General features: G+C 39.4%; 1 protein-coding gene across 1 annotated transcript in view; it reads left to right on the top strand.

Annotated features, from left to right (window-relative positions):
* The window catches only part of TDP1 (tyrosyl-DNA phosphodiesterase 1), a gene marked incomplete at both ends in the record, with an annotated part of 47,520 nt that extends 34,825 nt beyond the window's left edge, over nt 1-12,695 (top strand). Inside the window, 2 exons of the mRNA XM_082000324.1 lie at nt 2,168-2,282; nt 12,622-12,695. Of these exons, the coding sequence (XP_081856450.1) occupies nt 2,168-2,282; nt 12,622-12,695 (189 nt within the window). The remainder of the gene's footprint in view (nt 1-2,167; nt 2,283-12,621) is intronic.
* Between the last annotated feature and the right edge of the window lie 3,300 nt (nt 12,696-15,995).

Raw genomic sequence — 15,995 nt, 5'->3', positions numbered from 1 at the left:
AAACTAAGATGACACCAGGCAACAGCTGTGTAGCTTTGGTGCTCTTGAGCAGGCATGCATATGAAGCTCATTGTAGGGTAAGGACTAACTCGCCATACAGCAGAGAAGCCTTCTCTGCCATTCTACATTTCCCTCATAGCTGCATGTAGAAGACAAGACAAAAGCTCATAGGTGCTTGGGCCGATCAAATCTCATACAAGCCATTTCAGTTTGCCATTTAAATGTTACCTTATGAGTAGTACCTCGGACTGAGGTACTACACCGCCCAGACTCCCCACCAACTGAAACCTGACTCCTATGAGTTCTGAAAAAAGTTCTTACCACCACTTGCACAGTTCCTGTTCTTTGTGAGCTATGGCATCTCTGGCATATTTCATGTTCTTTCCACTACAGACATAAGTATGGTTATTGACATTTTTACAGGAAATTTCTATCAATTCCTGAGTGATTCAAGTTCATTGGAAGTAAAGCTTGTACAACTTGTTGCATTTTTTCTAAGTAATTCTGAATTTTGTGTCTTTCTATTCAGTTTCAAACACTTAGATGTTTATGAGATTTTAAAAATAATACTATATTTTTGAATTCGTTTGTTTTGAACATATTGCTGCTTAAAGGCTAAGCTCTACAAAAGGTTGTGGCCTGGTTTTGATAAAGTTTTATCAAAATTCAACTGACTAATGGTATAAGAAAGGGAAACTTAAAATGGATTTTCATTCACACAATCCTTCAGCATGGACCTTGTTTGTTTCCCCTGTTCTTTCATTTAAAAGGCAGTGGCTTTTACTTAGTCCTTAAGTTAATACACAGTGTTTCTTATGTTATAACCAGTTGCCTGTTACTTTGGGTCATGAGACAAAAGCAGCACCTATATTCTAAAGGAGTTTATTGAACTGACTTGCTAGAACTGCTGTAATACAGCCTGATATTGTCTTCAGCAGCTTTCCCTATTCTGTTACTATTCTTAATGAATACCAAAGGACAAGGTGTAAGGCTGCTTTGTATCCCATGCTTTGCATGGTCATGTGAATGCTGCTTCCTCCAGCTTAGAATGCTAACATTTGATGAAATAAAACTTCAATAAAGAAGAACTTACAGTATTGTAAAAGTACTGTATATAGATGGGACTATAAATCATCCAGCATGTATGTTTGAATAAAATGGGATTATTTAGTGGTAACTAAGAAGCTTGCTTGTACTGTCACAAAACAGTAATCCAGTAAAACTTGCACCAATGGATCCTACAGCTTGGATGAAGTATAAGTTAATATTCGGACATGAGCTGGCAATGTGCGCTTGCAGCCCAGAAGTCCAACCATATCCTGGGCCGCATTCAAAGCAGCATGGCAAGCAGGTCGAGGGAGGAGATTCTGCCCCTCTGCTCTGGTGAGACCCCACCTGCCAGTACTGTGTCCAGCTCTGGAGCCCTCAGCACAGGAAAGTTATGGACCTGTTGGAGTGGGTCCAGAGGAGGCCACCAAAATGATCAGAGGGATGGAACACCTCTCCTGTGAGGACAGACTGAGAGAGCTGGGATTGTTCAGCCTGGAGTTGGCCAGGGTGCCGCAGCTCAGGAACTGGCTAGGCACTGGTCCGTGTGTGGTGAGCAATTGTATTGTGCATTGCTTATTTTGTGTACTCTTTTATAAGTCATCATTGTTGCTGCTGTTACTATTTTCATTATTGTTTTCTCTTCCCTTGCTGTCCTATTAAACTGTCTTTATCTCAACCCGTGAGGTTTACCTTTTTTTTTATTCTCCTCCCCATCCCACTGTGGGGGGCAGAGAAGAGTGAGTAAGCAGCTGCATGGTGCTTAGTTGCCAGCTGGGGTTAAACCACAACACACAAGGCCACAAGCATGTTTACCTAGTGAACATGGAAATACATTGGTATATTTGTAAGGGACTGAGAAGGTAGAGCATATCCAATGTGGACCCACCTGTGGGACTAAGCCAATGAATGTAAAAGAAAGAGAAGAACCTGAAATAGTAGTAAAAAGAGAATCTGAGTTCTTAAGGCAGGAAGGTGCTTTGGGAAGTATCTAATCTCAGTAATGGAGGTAATTTTGTTTATTAAAATAACTGTTACTGAGAAAGAGTCTGTTGTGGATTAGGTTTGTCTTTTTCTGCCAAAACTAATAAGTTTGTCTTCTGTATGTTTCCCTTCATAGGGATTGGATAAAGGTTACTTTCATGTGAGAAGGAAAATGCTTTCAGAAAGTAATGATTCAGCAACATATTTTCCTGTACCTTATGACCTGCCACCAGAACAGTATGGAAGCAAAGGTAAGGTGTGACTTCAGAAGAAAAGGAGGTGTATTATATATGGAGCAAACTAATTTGAGTAACTGAGTCACTTGAACACTGCTGTGTTTCAGAGCTTTATTTTAATATTTTTGTGGCATGACTGCATTTGAGATAATACCAGTCTCACATTCTGCTTGCGGCTTCGAAGAAAGCACTATAGAGTCTTTCGGTTCTCACTTTTTCTTTATTGTTGTTTCAGTTTTGGATCAACAACCTAAATATTGTTTTTTCATTCCTCTTCTGGGATTCTTGCATGTATTAGGAAAATAGATATTGTTTATGGAATCAAAATGTTTTTCTGCAGAACTAATGGGGAAAGCAGTGTTAAAAGAGGAATGTTTGGAAAAGGTCAGGTGCGAGGAAAAAACAGTCCTCTGGAAGTGGGGTGTGAAAGAAATACCATAGGGCAGATGTGAAAGAATTTCTGCAAATAAGAAGACAGAAGAGTTGCTTTTGGTCCATTCTATTTCATTTCATAGCTTTAGACTTAGTTTAAAAGCTAAGAAGTAAATAAGCTTATAGAGTCTTATATAGTAAATAAAAGTAAAGACACTTCATTTCAGGGTGACTTAAGTCCACCAGCAGGATCAGAGCCTGCGAGCATGATGCTTCCTGTAGTTGAAGTAAGAATGCTTCGGCAGCATCCTCTTGATTGGGCGGCCTGTGGTAAACACCAACTATGATGTTTCCTGTGTTGGCTTGACCTCTGATTTTTCACCCCTAAGCTCTCAACCTGTTCATCGCTGTTTTTCAAACACAGCTCTGTGCAGGCATTCCACTTTTTTTTTTTACATAGAGGGCACCCCCCTATTCTTCCTTTCCTGTCCCTTCTGAACAGTTGATTGCCACTGATTGCAGTGCTCCAGTCACATGATTCATCCCACCAGGTTTCAGTGATACCAGTTAGATCCCAGCTTTCTAGCTGCACAGTGTCTTCTGACTCCTGTTTGTTACTCGTGCTGTGTGCACTGGTATAGGTGCGCTTCAGCTGGGTTGTTGACCGTGTCACCTTTTTTTAAGAGGAACAAGCTGTAGTTTCTTTGCAGCATTTTAGAGGTGTTTCTCTGTTGGTTCCCGATGCATTGGCAGCCCCTGGCTCTTCTGTGTTGCTCAAAACTTCATCCCTTTCTGCCACTGAGTCTAGATTAAAGCCCTACTTATACGTCTGGCCAGCTTGTTGGCAAAGAGGTTCTTGCCTCCCATCAGCTCCCAGCAAACTTGGCTTCTTACAGGTAGATCCATGATCATAGAAGCCAAAACCTTGAGTATGGCACCAGCTACACAGCCAGGCATTCTGTTCAATGTGATGCACGTTACATTTGTAACTTGCAGAGGTGATTTTTCTGCTTTAAGACCTTACTACTTACCTAAAAGAATTCTTAAATGATATTTCAGTTTTTCCAGAGAAAAAATACTGGCTCAATGTAGAAATGATAATACAATCTATTATGGAGAGCATGTTTTCTACTAAATAAAACAGTATAAGTATTATTAATGTTGTTATGGAGAGGGGTGGCAGGGGATGTGCCTGTGTTACTAGCTAACTAAAGGGGAAGAATATATTACATACTATCATTATTGTTGACCTGGCTTTCAACTCTTCTTAAGAAGGTAAGTGGTGAGATACCAGCTGATGTTCCATTAAGTGCTGTGAACATCTACATTCATGGATGAATTCTTACAGTTTTAACTGCTGGGCTCTGGGACATGCCTGCGCTGTCTGCTTAGTAACTAATGCTCAAACTGATGTTTTTGGAAGGTTTTTCTAAAAGGTCATATTTAAATTTTTTGAAATTTGAAAAAAAATATTAAAAATAAGAATCTGTGTGTATTCTCAAATGTGTTGCATATACTATCTTCCTCATACAAGGATGTAGTTGTGTAATTAATATTGTTCTTGTTTTAATTCCTGCATTCAACTTACTATGTCAATGAGTTTTATGCATATTTCAACTAAATGTAAATATTTTTTTTTCCCCAAAGAACATTTTTCACTTTTTGCATGGGAAGCTTATTTCTGTAGAGAACTCGCTTGTCTGTAGTTCAGCTTTTGGGTGTCAGCTTTCTCCCGTGATATGAACAGATGTCAGAATTTAAGTTGTCTGGGCTTTGGCAATGGAAGCAAAGTCAGATGGCTGTGCTTTTCCACATCTTTCCTAAATATTCTGTTTCGGTTCCTTAGCCTGCTAGTGGAAAAGATGTTTAAAGAATTCCCTCGGTTTAGGATGGACTCATAAAATAATCTGTCCTTAACAATACAGTCATCAACTCCCAAAGTCTCTGGAGAGTGATATAAATAGATTTATTTTAATAAAGTCTTGAGAAGCAGAAATGCAACTAATTATAAGTAATTGTCCTTTCCCTAAAGAAACCATATTGACTGATCCCTATAATTGAAGGAGAAAAGGCTCCCGGGGAGTTTCCATGAACTCAGATTCTCTAATCATGGGAAAGCAAAGTACACATCACTTTCATATAATCAGAAAAATCCTATCAGCAGCAGGAGGGAGGAGAAACAGGCAGAATAGTGAACAGATGATCAGGAGCAGGGCCATACATTTGTCATGTAAAGTTGTAAGAAGAAGATAGGTATACCAAAATACCTGTACTTGGGCAAATTCAAATCTCGCTTCAGACATATTTAATGTTACAGCATTATATTATTATCTAATGTAACAAAGTGAAAGAAAAGCAGTTCCTTAGTTTGTGGAAATAATTTAATTGCAGAGATTCTTTGTCATACTGTGACAATGACTTTCTGTCATACTATTTAGTGTTCATCAGATGCGACCAGACTTCAGTGTGAAAACCATTACAGTGAAGTAAATGCATCTTGAATCTTGAAAAGCAATAATACAATATGATTCTCAGGACATACAATGATAAAATCAGCAGTAAAGTATATTGTATTGGGTTTGTGTGGCAAGGTTTTGGTAGCGGGGAGCTGCAGGGGCAGCTTCTGTGAGAAGGTGCTAGAAACTTCCACTATGTCCGAGAGAGTCAATGCCAGCTGGCTCCAAGATGGACCCACCACTGGCCAAGGCCGAGCCCATCAGCGATGGTGGTAGCACCTCTGGGATAACTTATTTAAGATGGGGGAAAAAAAAACGGCAACAGCAATTGCAGCCAGAGAGAAACAACTCTGCAGACACCAAGGCCAGTGAAGAGGGAGGGGGAGAAGGTGCTCCAGGCACCAGAGCAGAGATTCCCCTGCAGCTGATGGTGAAGACCATGGTGAGACTGGCTGTGCCCCTGCAGCCCATGGAGCTCCATGCTGGAACAGATCTCCACCTGTAGCCCAGGGAGGACCCCATGCCAGAGCAGGGGGATGCCCAAAGGAGGCTGTGACCCTATGGGGGACCCATGCTGAGGCAGTCTGTTCCTGAAGGACAGCAACCTGTGGAAGGGACCTGGGCTGGAGCAGGGGCAGAGTGTGAGGAGTCCTCCCCCTGAGGAGAAAGGAGCGGCAGAAACAACATGTGATGAACTGACCACAACCCCCATTCCCCATCCCCCTGTGCTGCTGTGGAGGAGGAGGTAGAGAATTTGGGAGTCAAGTTGATCCCCGGAAGAAGACAGGTGTGAGGGGAAGGTGTTTTAAGGTTTGGTTTTGTTTCTCATTATCCTACTCTGATTTGATTAGTAATAATTTAAACTAATTTCCCCAAGTTGAGTCTGTTTTGCCCATGATGGTAATTGGTAAGTGATCTCTCCCTATGCTTATCTCAACCCATGAGCCTTTCATTATGTTTTCTCTCCCCTGTCCAGCTGAGGAGGGGAGTAGGCACCTGGGTCCAGCCAGGGTCAACCCACCACAGATGTAAATAATCTGTCTGATTTCATCTATAATAATTCATGAGGTTCATCCAAAATCTTTAGAAGTCCATTAAGTTCAGTAGTAATGAAATAATTTGGTCCCAGTTCTACTTTTCCCTCACCCCATGTAACAGGAAGGAAAAAAAAAATACAGACAGAAGACTTGTCCACCTTTGCCTAGTTTGCCTCATTAGTCAGTGTGTTTCCTTCTAAAACTCAAATTTAGGCAAAACAGAAAAATAGAATCTCTTGGAGAAACGATCATGAAGATTTTCTTCCTCCTTCCTCCACAGATTTCTAAAGAGTATAAATGGAGATCATTGTGAGACAAATAACTTCTTGGTTTTGCCCTGTTTTTCTCTCCCATAGAGATAGATTATCCTTCACTGAGGTATAATCATAGGCTAAGCTTTAGATCACTGAAGGATGTATTGATATGCTTTAAGATGTCACTGGTAGGGTAATTATGATATATCACCTCTGTGACACCAATATATCTAAAATTTTCCAATTGCTTTCATTTAGTTTTCAGTTGTATTTCAAACTTGCATAGAGCTGCATTTTACAGTACATGGACAGGTAAATTCCAACTGCTTGTGCCAACCAGAGTCCTTTGATGTGAAGAGAACACAGAATGAAATTTAACTGGGTCTCAAACCATAGTTGGTAGCAGCATATTCACTTCAAGTTGAGGTGAGGAGTTTGTAGATTTCTTTGAGAGAAATCATACCGGAAATATTTTTACAAAAATATAAAAAGTTAATATTAAGTTAAAAAGTAGCTCATTTTAGCTACATAGGATGATTTAAAAAAAAAAAACAAACCACACCCCACACCATTATGCTTGAAAAAACTATTTTTGGACCTAAAAGTTGTCAGAAAGTAATGATTCCATGATTAATTAGCCCAATGAATCAGTGAATCTATGGTTCACATATATTGTAAACTATGTTGTTGTGTTATAGTAAGCTTTGGTATTTTGAGCTACTTCTGTAGCTTTTTCCTAGTGACTTGCACTGAACTTTCTAGGTACATTTAAGTGTGATTAGATTTATGTTCAGTTGGCTCTGTTTTCTGCTTTTTTTTTTAGGGAGACCTCAGCAGATGAAACATTTCTGAAACATTATTATTCTGTCAGATTTCAGATTTATTAATCTCATGTACTTGTTACAGAACTCTCTTACAGTGCTACTGAAAAGGGGATGAACTAAAAATATATTTGAGTGGTTCTTTGAATTGTGACTGGGTTACAAGGCAGGAATTTATAAAAGCTTTTTGTGAGCTCTTAGTTCAAAATGCTCTGCTTAAACCATCTGGAAGAAAAACCTATGAAGTAGGGGGGATGATTTCTGATAAACAAGTTACTTCTCATTGAGTTTTCTCTTCAATGTACATATTTAAATCAAGGAAAGAAACTGGCTGTTCAGTTGACTAATAGCATAGAGAAAATATATATACAAGAAAATAAGACAGGTTCCAGCTCAGTTCAAATCGATCTAACGTTAGAGTGAAACTACATATTACTATATATGCCAATTGTATGAATTACATTAGTCTGGTTATTTTGCTCTTTGAAGATTTCTTTCCTGAACCATTCTAACAATTTGTTAAAATGTATTAAAATGTATTTCATTATTTTCTGGTGGGAAAAATCTATTTTACCTTTGTAACTAGGGGGCTAAAGCTGTCAAATCTCGTGCTATGAGAGGCTGGAAGAATGGTGGGCAAATGAGATGAAAATTTGCTTTAATGCAAGTTGAAGCATTGTGGAGAAATGAACAGTCCACTTAACAATTCATTAGTTCTCTAGCTGAAGTTTGCAACCTCTGACAGCTGCGATTTCATTTTCTTAAGGATGCAGAAACGGATCAGTAACATGTCTCACATGAACAGTTCTCTCCCTTGTGAAGGGCCCAACTCACTGGTCAGTACTCCATTGCCACACTTACATGGCAGAGCAAGTTGACCATTTCCATGTAACTTCAGATATTCACTGCTTGATATTTTGTCCATTTTTCACAATTTTTTTTTCTATGATCTCAGCTGCAATAGTGCTTATTATCTCTCTTACCAATACAAGCTGGCCTGATCCTCTCATGAAAGCACAGCATTTCATTTAGAGTGCCTGAGCACTGATTCCCCTATCACTTTTGTTTCACCCTGTTGAGAAGTTTCTTACAGCAGACTTAGATTACACAAAGGTATACAGCCTCAGGGTTTTTTTACATGGGAAAAGGTACAAGCTGCTTGCTGTAGTCAAGGAATATAACTTAATTTGTGATTTAGATATTACACAATTTACTGACTGAGGAAATAATCTGCTGTATGGTAGGAACTTGAAACTTCAATACAGAAGTACATCAAGGGTGGGGTTTTTTTAGAACAACTTGGGAAAGGCCTCGGAAGAGTGCAAAGGACTTTTTTTCTCATCACATCAACACTTTGGGAAACAAAGCAAATCCTCCTCCTAAACTGCAGTACAGGGTTGTTTTTTTTTTTCTCCCTTCCCCCTCTCCAAAGTGCTGATAGTCCTGGCCTTCAGGAATTATTATCTTGTTTGTGAATATAATTATACATCCCACATCTATTCCCCGTCTGCCCTTCCCCCTTCTTGAAATCTTTCAGGTATTATTTTTGCATTGAGAGGAACAAGATAAGTTCCTTTTTAAATGCCATGCTCATCCAAAGGGAGGGGGGAAGAGACTTGAAGTATAGTGTGCACCTTCCGCAAATGCTGAGAGGGAGAAGTTTCCAGCCTCATGCGGCAGGGAGTAAGTTTGCTGTGCTAGAATGTATATGTAGAATAACTTGAACTTTGGTTATTTGTAAATAACCTTTCTGTATATGTGAACACTTACTACTTCACAGCTACGTTCTTCAGTTGGAAGACTCACGAAATATTGTGAAAGATGATGTAAGAATCCATCCTCTCCATTTAGAAATCAGCCAGGAATAGCTCTTATCCAGAACTCCACTCACAGTGCAAAAGACACTTGTATTTTAAACTGAAGGAAGAGGATCACAAAGATACTTTAACTGTATTTTATACTTTACTATTCAATTCCATGTTCCTGTAATTCACAGACTTTTCTGGGTTTGGCTGTACATACCTGACTGCCATCTGTCATACTTACGAGAACATGGAGCTTTAAGACGGCGTGCTGGCATGTTTTTGACCTACACAATATGCTGCATTTATAAAATACTATTGTTAAAATTTGCAAAACAACCTTGTTGTACCATTGTCAGCTCATTATTTCATGTTCTGTAACGCTATCTCAGAACGTGGAGGATTGAGTGATTAACCAGGTGTACTTGCAAAAAAACTTGTCTTGTTCTCCATGACCTCTCTATATCTTTAAATGAAATGTGACAGTCCATCCAGTTGTGAGAGAATCTTCAAAAGTCTGCCTGAGTATAACTGAAACAGCACTTTGTCTGAGATTTCAGATAATCTTTAAGTAGCAGTGGAGTGGGAATGGCCCTGTTCATTCTACTCTGTACTAACTCTAGTGCTAGAGTTCTGCTGCTTATAAATGAGGCAAGAAAGAAGCAGTGGCACTGAGTTACTAGGTAATACTTAATAAGGTGCAGTTGAGACAAAATTAGGGTATCAGAAATGAAGGACTGGGCTTGAGAGGTGTGAGAGGTAAGTACGTTGAGCACACTTTAAAAATATGTGTAGTGGGGCTATGAATAGAATAGAATATTTCACTTGGAAGGGAAATAGGGAACAGTTAACTTTTTTCAAGATCAACAGATTTAACTTTCAAAAGTGTGGCAGTTGTTTTAGTGTGCAACAGTAAGCAGCTACAGTCATACAATATTTGTACATAGTCATTTTCTTTCTCTTGCTGTTATAGCTCCTATTAAAAGTTATAAATAATTTTAAATTAGATCTGATATTTTAAAAGTAACTGAGTTATAATTTGTTTCAGCAATAGTTTTACACATGGTTTATTAAAATAGTATCAGGTGTTTTATAAAACCAACAGCATCCTATTAATAGAATAAATTTCCAAGTATGTCAATAGCTACATACTTGGAAAATTAAGAAAAATTCGTTAGGATAGTCACAATAAAGAAAGAACTAAATTAGGTACTGAAGCCTTTCAGAGTTTTTTTTTTTAGGAGGTGACTAGAGTTGTTTCTGTACATCTAAGTCTTCCTCTGCCTGTATGTTTTGCTGAATTAAACAGAGTATCTGCAGATTGTAGTGAAGATGCTTGAGTGGGACTGGATTTATTCTGATGTCATAGAGAGAGGTCAATGATTAAATTTGACTGTATGCTTGGAATCCTTAAGGCTTATTCCAACATTTTCTTTGATAGAATTGGAAGGGACCTTCAAAGGTCATCTAGTACAACCTCTCTGCAGTGAGCAGAGACATCTTCAACTAGGTCAGGTTGCTCAGAGCCCCGTCCAACCTGACCTTGATTGTTTCCAGGGATGGGGCACCTACCACCTTTTTGGGCAACCTGTGCCAGCATTTCACCACCCTCATTTTCAAAAATTTTTTCCTTATGTCTAGTTTTAATCTACCCTCTTTTAGTCTAAAACCATTACCCCTTGTCCTGTTGCTACAGGCCCTGCTAAAAAGTCTGTCCCCATCTTTCTTAGAAGCCCCCTTTAAGTACTGGCAGGTGGCAGTAAGGTGTCCCCAGAGCCTTCTCTTGTCCAGGCTGAACAACCCCAATTCTCTCAGCCTGTCCTCACAGGAGAGGTTTTCCACCCCTCCGATCATTTTTGTGGCATCCTCCGGACCTGCTCCAACAGGTCTTTCCTGTGCTGAGGGCTCCAGAGCTGGATGCAGTATTCAGAATAAAGTGTACTTTATTTTGTATCCGTTCCTACAGTTTTTAATGTTCTCCACCTTAACTTCAGGATTGCTGCTTCCTAGTAAGGTTGATGGAAAGGCAATATCTATTATGTGGTAAGGTATTAATCTAAAATACAAAACGTACATGTAGCTTTCAGGCAGCAGACTGGTAAAAAGAAGCCTAGAGAAATAACGGTGCTAGTTGTTTTTTGGTTGTTTTTTTTTTAAGATGTCACTCAAAGTCTAGATATCCCGCAGTTAACCCAGAAACCCAGAGATGTTTTCTTGGCAGTGCGGTGTGAGTTAAGTGCTATAGTTTCTTCAGCTTTCTGATGCCTTAATTTTTTGTGCTTGGAAATCATCTGTCCACTGTAACCAACTACTACTTCTACCTAGAAGCTATATTGTGATTTTAAATCAGGGGAAGACAAGGATGTTTGCTTTTATTGTCCTTTTATAATAACATTATGTGAAAGATGGTATTTGTTGTATAGGCTGTTTGTTCGCTGGTGATCACATTCCTGTGACTTGTAACATCCCTATCAGTCTTCATAACCTCTAAACAGTCTTTTTTCCCAACTCAAGCAGGTTCAGTTATGTTGTAATTTAAAGGGGTTTTTTTCCCTATTATTACTGTAAAGACACTTGTGTAAAACATTTGCATTATTAATCATAATCAATAGCTTATCTAAAATTTCAATTGGCAAGCATATAGCAAATCTTCTTTAGCAAGTATGCATAGTATATCATCCATATGAGTAGCTTGTTTTTGATAAATGAACTACTCCCGTCATCCTTAGTACAATTCCGTTTAATCTGTGTGTTGTACAGATTAACATCCCTGTCTTCCTTCAGGGCTTATTTTGTAGATGGAGAAAAGAAGCAGGCTAGATTTATAGAAACTTCTTATTTGAGAAAAGGCACTGAAAGGATTGAAGGCGTTTTCTCTGTATTTCAGTAGGAGTAGCCTGAGAGAAGTAGAATAATAGCTTGGCTTCATAAACCAGCTGCTTTTCTGCAACATATATGTGGTAGGAGGAAGAGCCTAGAGCAAGCTGCAGAGCTAGCAGTTGGTTCCTGCTGCGTTGCCTTTTCTCCTTCCCAAGAGCGAGAACAGCTTCTGTATTCTGAGAAGTGGAGGGAGGGAACTGTCTGCTGCAAACCTGTTGCTTATCAGAAAATGTAATGTTTGAAGAAGCGCGGGGTGAATTTGAACGTCTCAGAGTTCATGCAGGGTCGTTCTTAGATACTGAATTCTTCTTGCTCTCCCTGTAAAAAATACTAATACGTTACAGCACTTATTTATAATTCCATTGGGGTAAGAGATATGCAGCACGAAACTTGCTGCCTATGGGCCAAACCAAATTTGGCTGCATTACTGTTCTGGTGTATTGTCTGAAATACAATTCTTTTACAGCAGGTGGGGACTATGTTGGGTTATGCTAGTTGTATTTAAAATAATTTTGGGGGGAAAAGCAAAGCCTTTTGAAAACTCTAAATCTTACTGTTTTACAAAACAGCTGAATAAAAATTTCAAGTAAACAGAAATATCACATGGGGGTATGTGAAAACCAGTGGGAATTTCAACCTTCCTTTTCCTCCAAAGGGAGGGGAGGAAGAGGATCAGATTTTTATATTTAATAACTGAATTTGTCATGAGCATGTTTTTGTTTTGGTTTACAGATCAACCATGGATTTGGAATATTCCTTACACTAACGCCCCTGATACGCATGGAAATATGTGGGTTCCGTCGTGAATGTTTCCAGTGTCCTGTGATGTACCGACACTGAGCCCACCGTGCTACTTGCAAGGCTGCATATTTCTGTTTTTTAAGCCATGATGTCTGCTATAATGATTAATTTGTAGTTGAAAGAAATATTAAAATGTTGATGATGGGAAGATTCTTGGAGAATCTGTAACCATATTATTATAAATGAACTCGTAACACTGCATTTTTAAATACCTTTTTTATATGCCTTTTCCTTACTGTGGTTCATAATATGCTTTTCAAGATTAAAACAATTGTAGACTGTTCTCAGAGATTCTCTCTGCATTTTTAGCTGTGATAAGTTTAAAATTTACTGTTCTGTGAGACTGTCAGTTGGCCCCAGTGGCTGGAATAAAAGTTTCAGTATGTAAAATGAAAATAAAAATAAAGTCAATCTTGTTTATATATCCTTTGTTCAATCTTCTCCTGTGTACATTTTGAATTGGATTGAACCTTTGCTTTGCAGTTAGCACTTCCAGTGCAAGCTCTAGTGTTTGCTGGTTTGGCTTCTTGCCAGTTTTTTTCCTTATCCTCTTCCCCCCCAGCCCCACCTTGCAGACATGCAAGTACTGCCCAAAACACTGCATTGAAGTGGGTGGGCTTGGCTGCTGAAGACTAGTCTTAAGTAGTTCTATGGGGTGTATGAACCACTGGTCCTGCAGCCTGGAAATCTTGCAGTATGGTGTGGTACTTTTGGATCCCAAATAATCTGACTGGGTAGCTGTTCCAGCGCAGTCTTGTTCATTTTGCAGTGTCATTCCCCAAGATGGTTTAGAGTATACTGGGAGTACTTCCCAGTGTTTGCCTAATGTTTTTCTACCCCTGTTTCATTCCAGAGTTACCACAGAAAAGGTGTAGGAAATCATCACGGCATCTAGCTAGCAAGGAGAAGTTTTCTTTCATTTTCCCACACTGTCACCTACCAGTCCATGGAGAAACTCTATGAAGTACTGCTGCTTTTCCATCTTTCATACCCTTTCCCTGTTGTTGTACCCTCTCTAGTTACATTCAAGTTCTAGTGCAGTTATGAGGCAATCTTTCAAATCAAAAAGCTCATGACTTTGAGTTATTGGTGGGGAAATTATTATACAGTCTCTTATTCAAAGGGCAAATGGAGCTAGAGAGTTCCTGTAACACAGAAGAATTTTACACTCATTCTTCAAGCAAGTACCAGGAACTTGGGTATTTAGGTTGCTCATTTCTTAGCTTGTGTTGGCAATTTAGAGGCCCAGTAATCATTATTATTGCTTTATCTGGTTTTGAGAACTTTGGAAATAATGTGAGCCAGCTATGGGGCAGAATACTCCTGGGATGTCCATGGAACATACAGGAAGATAGGAACATACAGGAATGCTTTCTGCTTTCCACCTTCTCTCGATGCTGTATGTAGAATCTTTGTATTACATGCAGAAACTGTTTACTTCTATCCCTGATGAGCCTGAAAAGAGAGGGCTCAGGGAAAGTAACATGAAAATGGAGCAGTGTGCTCTGAAAACTGAGATCTCTCTTCATAGCTGTTGTCATACTTTGTTTTTTTTAAGAGAGTATGATCTCATTGTGATTATTTTCATTTTGTGATAATTGGAGTTCTAAATAGAAAGATGTCTTTGTATGAGGAAAGCTTTAAGACTTCTAGAAGGTCAACTAACAATTAATAGACAGTTATCATGAATTTGTGAAGAATGTTAATGATTTATTAACGCTACATATGTGAGTATTTCTATTTTTGGCATAGAGTGGTTTGACCGGCTCCAAGGCGTTCCTGGTTAAATTCCAGCTGGAATTTTTCCGTTTCCAGGAACTTGGTATGATTTAACTTCAGCTCTCCAGGGCTCAGATTAATGCACTGTCAGAAGATCATTCCAAAGCCCGGCGGTGGGAACAAATAAAGCAAGTGATCAGTTCTGCTAGGAAAACTCGGGAGATCTTTCCGATGCAGAGCTGTGACCCAAAGCAACTTGGGCCGTGGCAGAAGGCTGGAAGTGAGGCACTGCTGGGTGGCAGAGGCGAGAAAAGAGTGAAGGCTGGCGGTTTGGTTTGCTGGACAGTGTGTGGTGTGAGGCCAACTAATGGTTCAAGTACGGGTTGAGTTTGGTTGAAACAGCTATGCACGTAGCTCTGTTTTAACTTTGGCTCGTCCAGAATGGCAAGGAAAACTTGTTTTGAAGAAACTGTCCAATGATAACTGAAACTCCAGGGTGGCAACACTCTTTTGCAGTCAGTCCTATGCAACCCAAACACAGCTGGGCTTCGTGTCATATTAGAGCTGGCTGGAAGGCTCTTGACAAACCCTTTGGCCAGAAAATGCTGTTTAATCACAACTTTATAGCTGTGCAGCCTCTCAGGTGCCAGGATGGACTGAAGAACACTTCTTAACTGCCAGAATAAAATTTTTAAATTCCTCTTGTGCAGAATATTTTGAAATTCCATATTTTTTACCACCCTAATCATTTTTTTCATGTCTTTTTTTCAGTTTTCCTGCTTTCACTCTTATTTCACTTCATTCTGGTACGTAGTTGAACTGTGTGTAATCATTTTCTATCTAGAAGATCAGGGGATTTCAGAATTCATTCTGAGGAAAAGTAGGGGCCCTAGCATTTGGAAGTGAAACTATGAGTAAAGAGAAGGAGAAAACAGACAAATTAGCCCAACCCACAGCAGAATGTCATGCAACTGGATTTGACTCAGGGATCTTTGGTTAAAGCGGTATTTCAGTCTGAGATCCATGTGCTTCTCCTTTATTTTTAAAAGGTAGTTTGAATTTAAAAAAAAAAAAGGCAATAGCATTGTCTGTAGCAGTAATTGTTATTCAGCACAACATCTTTTTTACTCAATAAATTGCTGATTAATTTTTATTGCTGCTGCTGAGAATGAATCTGTTCTGATGTCCCTTCAAAATTAAGTGCTTTCCATTACAAACAAGAGTGTAAGTATTGATTGCTAATGCGTAGCAAAACATGCTGGTGCAAACAACGTGAGTACATTTCGGCAGTGCTGCTAATTAGGGTGTAAAGAAGGATGCAGTGTGCTTTTCTGTGCCTAAATGGCTAAAACAATTTCATCAAGCCCTAGCCAATTTTAATGGCTAATGCAATTGGTTATGGTTTGTAAAAAGTCAACTGACTCCTACCACCCAGCTGTACGAGGTCCCATACTGGTGTCATAAACCACCCGTCAGAGAGGTTACAGCCTGGAAGGGAAGCGAAGCCAACACTGCAGAGCCGCCATACACCCTGCAGAAGGAGAGATCAAGGTGGACGACTGGAAACTCGGTTTCGCAATGGCACC

The sequence above is a fragment of the Phaethon aethereus genome (genome assembly GCF_964289735.1).
Source record: "Phaethon aethereus genome assembly, chromosome: 5".
NCBI classification, from domain to species: Eukaryota; Metazoa; Chordata; class Aves; order Phaethontiformes; family Phaethontidae; genus Phaethon; species Phaethon aethereus.
The sequence above is the reverse complement of the archived record's forward strand: the minus strand, read 5'-3'. Positions and strand labels throughout refer to the sequence as shown.